Source organism: Rattus norvegicus, chromosome 1 (genome assembly GCF_036323735.1).
Source record: "Rattus norvegicus strain BN/NHsdMcwi chromosome 1, GRCr8, whole genome shotgun sequence".
Lineage (NCBI taxonomy): Eukaryota > Metazoa > Chordata > Mammalia > Rodentia > Muridae > Rattus > Rattus norvegicus.
The window spans coordinates 253,856,924-253,867,246 of NC_086019.1; the positions used below are offsets into that span (position 1 = coordinate 253,856,924).

The following is a 10,323-nucleotide window of genomic DNA, read 5'->3' on the forward strand; positions in this document are numbered from 1 at the left end:
CCAGTCATTCTCTTCGGGCACCTCTGGTAGTCTGTCGGGATTGTGGCTCCTCACCTGCCTGATACCTCCGGGTTCTGCCCGCCCTAATTCTGAACCTCCACTGGTCGTTGGAACCTAGGAGTTGGCTCTGGAATCCTGCACTGGCTACTAGAATTACTAGAATTCTCCGGGCCACGCTAGCTTCCTGGTCTCGTGAAATTGCGGTCCTTTCCGTAGTCACTCTTGAGGGAGAATGTCACAAACGAAAGAGCTGAACGTTAGCTCGAGATGAGCAAGAACGAAAGCTGGAACCTGGCTGTGTCGCGGCCGTGCTCTGGGTGCTAATGGATAAGGTGTGTGTGTGTGTGTGTGTGTGTGTGTGTGTGTAATGCCTTTTTCACCTTCTGAGTTGGAAAAAAAAATGTTCCTCTGGGCACCCTGTTCTGGAAAGGCCTCATGATAGAGTAGCTGATTTCAGGATACTAGGAGAGGAATCTCTCTGATGCGACTGCTTGGATGCAGGCATCACGAGAAACTCTGGCCGTGCACATCCCAGGGACCCGGGCGTCAGTCTGTGTACGGATAAGTGTTGGGGGTGCAAAGAAACTGCTAGCACACTAGAGCTGAGGATTAGGTGGCAAAGGGGACTGGGAACACAAAAGGGGCACAGGCACCATAACAATGTGGCTGGGAAGGGATGCGAATGATGAGGCTCTGCAAGAGGAGCCTCTAGGACCTGGAGTAGCAGACGGGGGTGCAAGCAAGGAGAGTCCACTGCCAAGTAAACAAGCAGTAATCCGAGTCCCTCCGGGCGGCGCACCATCAGAGGCCCGCCCTCCACGCCGCTCACCCGCACCCAGTGCACCTAGACTGGGTGCTGCCCGGTCGGCTGCCTCCGGAGGCAAGCTAAGGGACTGCAAGCGAAGGAGGCAAGTGGGGCGGCTCCTCCCCTTTTCTCCCAGGTTGGGAAGGCTGCCAGGACTGCTTCCCACGACTGGGTCGGGTCTGGTCTCAACAGCCTGGTCTGGGGGAGTCACTCCAGATGACATCCACTGTCCCGGAACTCTGCCAAGAGGGGGGTGGGTCAGGCGAACCAGTTTAGGGAGCCCCCGCCCTTCCCTGCTGCTCAGCGTCACGCGTGACGTCCGGGTGATGGCTGGGAGGAAAGCGGAGAGCTGTGAGGAAGGCGGGTCTGAGAGCTGCTAGAGGCTGTAAATCCCCGGAAAGCGTGAGTGCTGGCTGCCTTGGAAATCAACAAAGTGTCGGGATGAGGGCTTGGGGTCAGAAGAGGAGGCTTGCCTTGAAAGGATCTCTCTCTCTCTCTCTCTCTCTCTCTCTCTCTCTCTCTCTCTCTCTCTCGTGGGATTCCATATTACGAAGTCTGTTAGGATCTGTAGGGCACAAGGAGGGGTTGATTGGGTGAGGCCGTGTGTTTGGAATGCTTTCAAATGTCTGCAACTGGAGATATGGCAGAGAGAGAGAGAGAGAGAGAGAGAGAGAGAGAGAGAGAGAGAGAGAGAGAGAGAGAGAGAGAGAGAGAGAGAGAGAGAGAAACGGTATTCTGTCTGGTTAGCGTACTGCGTGGATCTAACCTGTTTGTGTGCCGGGGAGGGCGTGCCTGTCCTTGTGTATAAGTATGTGAGAGTCGGGTGGGGACTGTGTCTACTGTGAGGAAGGAAGTGGGGTTGGAGGGAATTAGTCATTCTGCAGGATTTTTGCCTAACACAGCCAGATGGCTGTTGTTGGCATTCCTTTTTGTGCTGGGCGGAGGGGCACCCTTTGAATCTTGCCCTTTCCTGAGGTTTTTCTAAGGCTCAGAGAGAGCTGGGTGGGTGTCTGTGTCAGCTCTATTCAACCCGGGACGAGGGAGAGCCCCGGCTATTGTGCAGGAGTCTAAGCTAATGAGTTTGAGGGGGAAATGTGCATGCTCACAAATGGCTACCTTTCCAGTGCTGTTTGAGATCTGGTTCCGATCAGCCCTCAGGTGCCTAATGACCCTTGTCTCCTCCAGTCAGACGTTTGAGTGTGGGATGTCTTTTGTCTTTTTTCCAAACAGCCTTGAGAGTTTTTATCTAAGACTTGGGGCAGCTGGGGCCTGAAACTGAAATGGGCTTGGGTGTGTTAGCCATGCTCTATGCTTCTACGGCAGGAGCTCAAGATAGCTGCCCTGGATTAGTTGCTGCCGGTGAATCAACCACACACATGTAAATCCTGCATCAGGCCGCAGCGTGAGGGAAGCTATATTCCAGGTTCTGCTCTTCCTACTCGCCCTTCGGTGGCCATAGGTCCCCAACTAAAATACTACCTAGGGATCAACTCCTCCCCCCACCCTTGTTTATGGATCTGGGGTCACCTTGAGCATCTGCAAGCACTGGTCAGTTTCAGGGACGGAGGCAGAACCACCAAAGTTTCTCCCAAGTGAATGAAGTCCTTGGACCTCATCCTTATTCTTGCTGCCCTTGCAGAAGATGGGCGACTTGCCCTTAAATATCAACATCCAGGAACCTCGATGGGACCAAAGCACATTCCTAGGCAGAGCCCGGCACTTCTTCACAGTTACTGATCCCCGAAATCTCCTGCTGTCCGGGAAACAGTTGGAAGCTTCTCGGAACATCGTGCAGAATTACAGGTGAACCTGCTTCAAATCCTGTCACCGTGACACAATCAATCAAACAGATTGGAGGACATTTAGGCTGAGGACACAGCACTAGTGTTATGGGTCGACAGGAGCTCTGCAATCCACAGATCCTCAGTCATGACACTTCCCAGTGCTGTCCACTCTGCAAGGACAAAGAGAGCCCCACGCAGATAGAAAGGCAATCTCTTTCTTCGGGAGTTTTAACTCTTGGAATGTCCTCCAGTCATTCTAAACCCATTGAACACCACCATCACTGTGACCCTGGAGAAAATGCAGGACCACCAAGGATGTAGAAATAGGAAAAGCACACTTATGAGAAGCTTTGACCTCCCCGGGGACGCGGAGGTCCTTTAGTCTTAGGTTGGGTGCTAAACTTCCTGATCCCTTGTCCAGAGTTCCCTGAGGCAAGCAGCAGAGACAAGAAAGGCAGGTCTGACCCCTACAACAACCTGCTGGTTTCTTGCCAATTTCTACAGGGCTGGTGTGGTAACTCCTGGGCTCACTGAGGACCAGCTATGGAGAGCCAAATACGTGTATGACTCAGCATTCCACCCGGACACAGGGGAGAAGGTGGTCTTGATTGGTCGCATGTCGGCCCAGGTGCCCATGAACATGACCATTACTGGCTGCATGCTCACCTTCTACAGGTAAGTCTTATCCCATGTCCCCTTCCTGAGTGCTGTGTCCCACAGCATGGCTGGGTGACTAGAAGTCTCCTTGTCAGTGGGTGGCAGAATACGTGAGAATTCTTTCCATTTCTCAGAACCCAGCCTCCGTTTGTGTAAGAGGTGCCTGCAAGGCCGATGAGGGCAAGTTTGGGGACCATCAGCTAAAACTCCCACTTGAGGAGTTAAGGGACCTTGAGGGTTTTAATATTGGGGGTTCAAGGATGGGGGAATATTGTGGAGGGGCAGATATAACTGGTCTGTCTTTGTACCCCCAGGAAGACTCCAACTATGGTGTTCTGGCAGTGGGTGAATCAGTCCTTCAATGCTATTGTGAATTACTCTAATCGCAGTGGGGACGCTCCTATCACTGTGCAGTGAGTGTCCCACCTCCACAGCCATTCCTGATGGATCCCTGTGCCACCAGCTGGGCTCTCCTTTCAGCTGCATTTCTGTTCGCCTCCCACCTGAGGGCACTCAGTCCTTTTCTATCTGTTTTGGGGATCCACTGCCCTTTTAAAGGAGGAAGATTTTCACAGAAGTTTACTGGAGCAGGGGAGGGCTTTCAATGAGGCTACCCTCTCACACCTCCTGCACTGGAAACACATAAAGTCACTAAAGGAAATGCAGGCTGGACTCTTCTCTCTCCCTGTGACTTAGCCTTTTCCTCCACAGGCAGCTGGGAACGGCCTATGTGAGTGCCACCACTGGGGCTGTGGCTACTGCTCTGGGACTCAAGTCTCTCACCAAGGTAAAGTCTCCCTACCACTATTGGTCTCTCACAAGTCCTTTATCCATGTTCTTCTTCCCTGTTACCCTCTCAAAAGGCTCCCCATATCCATCCTGAGTTCCTCCCTACCCACGGTCCTCAGAGCTACTGAACCACTCTCCCCTTTCCTCCCCCAGCACCTACCCCCACTAGTGGGTCGATTCGTACCCTTTGCAGCTGTGGCTGCCGCCAACTGCATCAACATCCCCCTGATGAGGCAGAGGTGAGTGGTCCTGGCTCCTGGCACAGCAATGTCCAATGCCCAGGACATACATGACGGACCCTTCAACTCCTGCAGACTAGCCAGGTTCAGGGCCAGTCTTCTACATCACTCGATGTGAGCTGCAGGCCCTGGCTTATACTGACCCTGTGTTGAGAACAACCAGTTCCTGCTCTGTGAGAACTTGCCCTGAGGTGTGGTGAGACTGAAGGGTGCAGGCCAATGTAGGGTTTTAGAAAGGGCACTTCACTGGGAACTTGCTGATAGGACTGGGGTGTTGGGCAGCAGCAAAACCAGCTCCCCAAGGTCAGGTTTGATACTCAGGTTGAAGGTGACTTTCAAATAAACCAAAATGTACCTTGAGGTATCTCATGCCACCATCAAGAAAAATCACATTTCCAGTAGTAAGAACATCAGTGTGTTGGTTACAAAACTCTACGTGCCTTTTTGTTTGTTTGTTTGAGTTTTGTTTTGAGACAGAGTTTCTCTGTGTAGGCCTGGAACTCACTATGTAGACCAGGCTGGCCTTGAATTCAGAGATCCTGCCTGCCTTTGCTGTCTGTGTGCTGGGATTAAATACTTGGCCCACACAACATTCCTAATAGTTTTGTTTGTTTGTGTTAATCCGGGATGCTGTGTGGAGAAACCCCACCTGGGCTACCCAGGGGTATTCTTGGTAGTTAGGACTCAAGATTGTTGTTTCTGTCATGCTAGATCCCAGTACTTTGGAAATTACCCTACCCCCTGGCTCCTCTCCAAACTCATCTTCTTCAACCAACTGAATGACCCAAAACTTACTCCCCACCCCCCCCCCCCATCCCCTAGTTGGCCAGGACTAGCACAGGCATCTAGCTACTCTCTCTGGGATCTACCCTCCACCCTGGGAGCTGTTCAGAACCAACCTTTGGGTGGGGAAGGTAAACACTCTCCAGAGATCTGCTGGCCTATAATCTGACCCCAGCCTCTTTCTCCTCTTAGGGAGCTGCAGGTGGGCATCCCAGTGACTGATGAAGCTGGTCAGAGACTTGGCCACTCGGTGACTGCTGCCAAACAGGGCATCTTCCAGGTGGTGGTATCAAGAATCGGCATGGCGATCCCCGCCATGGGTGAGGCTGGGTGGGGCTCAGGAGGCTCCGAGAGAAGAGCGCTCGGGGGGTCTCAGGGTTTTCTGATAACTCAGTCAGCAAGGCTGGGAAGAAGGGGAGGAGCTGGGAGGGAGGCCTTCCTTCAGGCTCCTGGAGTTTGCCCCACTATCTTTCTTCCTGCCCTGCTCTCTCCTCAGCCATTCCCCCGGTGATCATGAACACTCTGGAGAAGAAAGACTTCCTCAAGGTAAAGAACTCACCTTTTAGCTGTTCTGCCCCAGAAGGGTTGGTGTTGGGGAGAAATGACCTGTCCCCAATCCTCTCTCCATCATGGCCAAGATGATGGCATCATGGCAAAGAGAGTAGCTAGAGTCAGGTAAGACTTGTGGTCCTCCCTGCCTCCATACCTTCATTCATTTATGGAGAAAGACTGGGCTGGAGGGAAGGAACAGTGAGAAGGAAGGAGATGGAGTCCATCCTGAGGAAACTAGGTTAGCTAGAGCTCTCCGACATACACAAGGTGACTGTCATCCACAGAATTGATAGCATACTTGTGATGTCATTCACTGTGTCTTCATTAGCAGATACTCACACCTGCTCAGGAACGCACCAACAAGATAGGGAAGCAAGGCTCAGGAATAGAGTCTCCAGCTCATTTATCAAACTGCTTATTTACCAGTCGGTACTAAGCACCGACTGTGCACCAGACATGCAAACAACAGGACTGGATGTGGTGGCACACATCTTTAATCCAGGTGCTCTGGAAGCAGAGGCAGGTGGATCTCTGTGAGTTTGAGGCTAGCCTGGTCTACATAGCAAGTTCCAGGCCAGCCAGAGCTACACAGTGAGACCTTTTCTCAAAAAAGCAAAATGAACGAAACAAACAAAAACCAAACATACTGTTGTAAGTTATGAAGTATGCTTCGTAAGTGGGGCAGTGTAATTGAGACTACGTGGGGAACGGTTTAGACAAGCACAGGCTTTGGAGGATCCAAGGAATGAGGTGAGTCAGGTAAAGAGTGTTTCAGATAGGGAGAAAGCTAGTGCAAAGGCCCAGGGGCAGGATAGCCCGATACATTGAAGAATAGAACAATGATTACCGTGGCTGAAGAGGATGTAGGAGAGGTGTGCAGAGGGACATATTTATGAGACCGGGATGACAGGAAGTGAGTGGAGGCTCAAGGGAGGCTCCCTGAAGAAAGTAGCTCCCAGAGAAAGTGAAGCGAGAGAAAGATGGTCAGAGTACCATGGGAAGTGATTCTGAGAGGCGAGAATGTACAACGAGATAGGCAGCAGGTCTGGTTGGGGTGGGAGGTTGCTGTGTGCAGGTCCAAGCTCTTCACTGGCTGTGGAGAAACAAGGGCTGACAAGCTAGAACCATGGTGCAGAGTAGAGAGAGTTAGGGAAAATGGGACACAAACCATTCTGTTGTCTCTGTCTCCCCACAGCGCCGCCCCTGGCTGGGGGCCCCCCTGCAGGTGGGACTGGTAGGCTTCTGGTAAGTGTGCAAAGGGTTCAACAGGGACCATGGGAGAGCTTTTATCATTTTGAGTGTGGGTGGGTGTGCACTGTCTTTGAGATGCTTCCATACATTGCTCAACCGTACATCTGGTTCCAATGGATACCCATAATGCAAAATATGCCTGTGTGTGGTGTGCCTGCGTGTGTGTGTGTGTGTGTGTGTGTGTGTGTGTGTGTGTGTGTGTGTGTGTTGGGGGGGCTCTAGGGGATCTTGCCTTTTAAAGTCAAGAGTTTAGTTGGGGGATTCAGTCTTCACTCACCAGAGGACACCATACAAATAAACTCTTCAGTACAATCCAAGGGTTGCATCCCATTTTATCCCTGGCCCTGTTCTCTGATCACGGGGCTTCGGATCAGTGCTTGAGAGGCTCTTTCCTCAGACAGAATCTAATATCAGGACTGAGTTTAACATCCCTGAATGGTCCTTTGACTCTATTTTCCAACCTTTATGGCTGGAATAGAGCTCAAAAAAATAAAATTAAATTAAATTAAAAAGCCTTCGCTCCTGGGGCTATTTCTATGAGGTGGGGTACAGGGAGGGGGACGCTCAAGCCGGTGTCACAGACATTTCCTGTGCTCCTCTTCTCTAGCTTGGTATTTGCCACACCTCTGTGCTGCGCTCTTTTTCCCCAGAGAAGGTGAGTGATGCTCCTGGACCTGATCAGAATCTCTGCAGAGGATTCTCCACCTTGGGCCCTGAGTGTGTTCCAGGGAGGTCTGGGAGCCAGCCCTTCTGAAAGCAGGGAGAATTCTTCACTGGGAGCGGAGGGAAGCCAGATCCTGGGTCTGAGACGCTGAGCCCAGAGTGTATTCATCTAGCCTGTGCTGTTCTGTTGCAGCTCTATACATGTGACCAGGCTGGAGCCGGAGCTGAGAGCTCAGATCCAAGCACAAAACCCCAGCATCGATGTGGTTTACTACAACAAGGGGCTTTGAGGGGAATCGGCCTCTGTCCCTGTCCTTACCTCCTTAGGCTGCTTCTTTGGTGCCACTTCTCAATGCTACCACCTGTTTAATCTTCCGGGTACTGGGCAGGGGGGCTTGATGTGGGGAGCAGCCACTGAGACCAGCAACCTTAGACTGGGGGAGGCACCCCTATAAGCCTCTTCTCTCCTCTCTGGTTTCAAAGAGCAAGTCACAAAGCCCATCCCTCCTGTGTCTGTGTGCGTGCGTGCAGACATACCTAGGCAGTGCATGGAACTGTTCGTTCATTTGCTCCTGAATGCTAAGGCAGAAGTGCTGTTCTAGGATGTCCTGATGTTTGTCTTCTCTCTCGGTCTCCTGCCCACCTCACAGCAAGCCAGGTGATAGGCGAGAATCCTTTCCCTAAGCTATTCCTCTGGCCAAGTCATTTCTGATAGCATCTTAGCCTTCTGACCCCAAGATAAGCGCCAGGATCCCAGAACACAGACTGAAGGACATCTGCAGATCTTAACCCTTCCAGTTTTGAATAGCTGGCTCTGAAAGCTGGTTCAGGAGCTGGGCTGGCAGAGGAAGCAGGGTGGGATCAGGGAGGCAGGGGGCTCATACTTGCTGGACTCCACATCCTGGGATGGCTCCACTCCTCTCTTCTCTTCCTATGGAACATGAGGATGTCTCTGTAGCCTGCAGTGCCCCTACCCTGCTTTTAGAGATAGTCTTGGGCATTCTTGGTCTGTTCTGATGACTCATGTCATGACTCAGAAAGAAATCCCACAATCCCAATTCCTTCCCCAATTAGAAAGCCACACAGGCAGAGCAAGCATTCTCTTCAGGAACTGCCACCCCCTGTACCCACTTATAGGGGGACCGGTGTGGGAACGGTGCTTAAACACAGGCCTCAAGCGTACAATATCAAGACAGGTAATTCTGTGTTTCATTGACTCCTCTTAGACACACCCACCTCAGCTCCTTCCTTTCCATCTACCCCGTCTCTGAAAGAACCCAGGGCTTCACAATGCTAGGCAAGTGCTCTACCACTGAGCTACATCCCCAGTGCCCCCTCTTCCTTCCTTCCTGTCTCTTTCTTTCTTTTTTGTTTTTGTTTTTCAAATATGGTTTCTCTATGTAGCCCTGGCTGTCCTGGAACTCAGAGATCTGATTGCCTAAGACAGTGAGTTCTGGGATTAAAGGCATATACCACCATTGCCAGCAGCCCTTCTTGTTCCTAAGACATGGATGGCCCTGTGCTCCCTCTGCCCTTCAAAAAGAGGAGGGACCCAGGCCTTCATAGCTGGACCAAATGGAAGATGGGTTTAGGAATGGCATGAGTGGTAATGACTCCAGTGTGTAGAATTATATCTGCACTCTAAATCCATGACCTCTAGCTAAAAGGCGAATGGGGTCCCCAGTGATATCCACGGAGACCACTTTCACTCACCCCCTCCTCCAGTGACAACAGGTGTCATGTCATGGTGTCAATAAACTGCAGTCCTGTCTAGTTCTTGATCTTCAGTTATTCCATGTCGTACTTGTCTAAGTAAGTGTCCAGGAGATTCTCCTACCTTCAGCTTCTCCCCAAACCCTTCCCTGCTGTCTGTAGGGAGTCTCATCTCCCAGCAGAGGGCTCTCTGAGCTTACAAAATGGGTCCTCCGGCTAGCACCTATTCCCTTGGAAGCTGGAGCCTTGGCTTCATTTCTTCTTCTTCTTCTTCTTCTTCTTCTTTTTTTTTTTTTTTTTTTTTTTTTTTTGGAGCTGGGGACCGAACCCAGGGCCTTGCGCTTGCTAGGCAAGCGCTCTACCACTGAGCTAAATCCCCAACCCGGCTTCATTTCTTCTTACTAAGAAGGCTGATCACATACATAGTCGTTGAAGCTCTTGGCCTTTTGGTTTCTTTGAAGAATCTGGCATAGGGTGGTGACCTCAGTCTCTAGGAAACCTTTAGAAAGGGGAGAGGCCAACAAGTGCCTTCTCCATCAGAGCGAAGCTGGCAGGGAACCAGCACCAGGTCACTGTGATCCCATCAGCCAGGGTTCTTCATTCCGTGTGTGTGTGTGTGTGTGTGTGTGTGTGTGTGTGTGTGTGTGTGTGAGAGAGAGAGAGAGAGAACTCTCAGGAATCAATTCTCCAGTTGTCAGCTTGGTAGAAAGTACCTTTAATCCACTGAGCCATCTCACCAGCCTCCTTACTTTTATAACCTTTTCCTGCCCCGGAGAAGATGAGCTAGATTTGTGCTTGTATACAGGAGGTGCGAGCTATTAAAGGTCACTCTCCACCGCATAACACGCTCGAGGCCATCCTGGGTTATATGAGACCCTGTTTCAAATAACGAACAAAAATAGCAACAAGATGCTGGGCACACCATTAATCCCAGCCCTTGGGAAGCATGGCAGGCCGATCTCTGTGTTCAAGGCCAGCCTGCTCTGCAGAGTGAGTTGTAGTATATGCAGGGCTACAGAAACACTGTCTCCAAAAAACCAAAAGAGAGAAAGCACCAAGACAAACAAGACTGGAGGGCCATGATGAT

The 10,323-nt window shown here is 51.3% G+C and overlaps 1 protein-coding gene across 6 annotated transcripts; it reads left to right on the forward strand.

The window, feature by feature from the left end:
• Positions 1-11: 11 nt before the first annotated feature.
• Positions 12-9,296, forward strand: Sfxn3 (sideroflexin 3). 6 transcript variants are annotated; one of them, XM_039089867.2, is made up of 11 exons: positions 12-332; positions 2,445-2,608; positions 3,094-3,264; positions 3,561-3,659; positions 3,958-4,033; positions 4,189-4,274; positions 5,250-5,377; positions 5,554-5,603; positions 6,805-6,854; positions 7,468-7,515; positions 7,717-9,296. In XM_039089867.2, the coding sequence occupies exons 1-11, from the start codon at positions 324-326 to the stop codon at positions 7,811-7,813; spliced, it is 978 nt and encodes a 325-aa protein (XP_038945795.1). In that variant the 5' UTR covers positions 12-323; the 3' UTR covers positions 7,814-9,296.
• Positions 9,297-10,323: the final 1,027 nt, after the last annotated feature.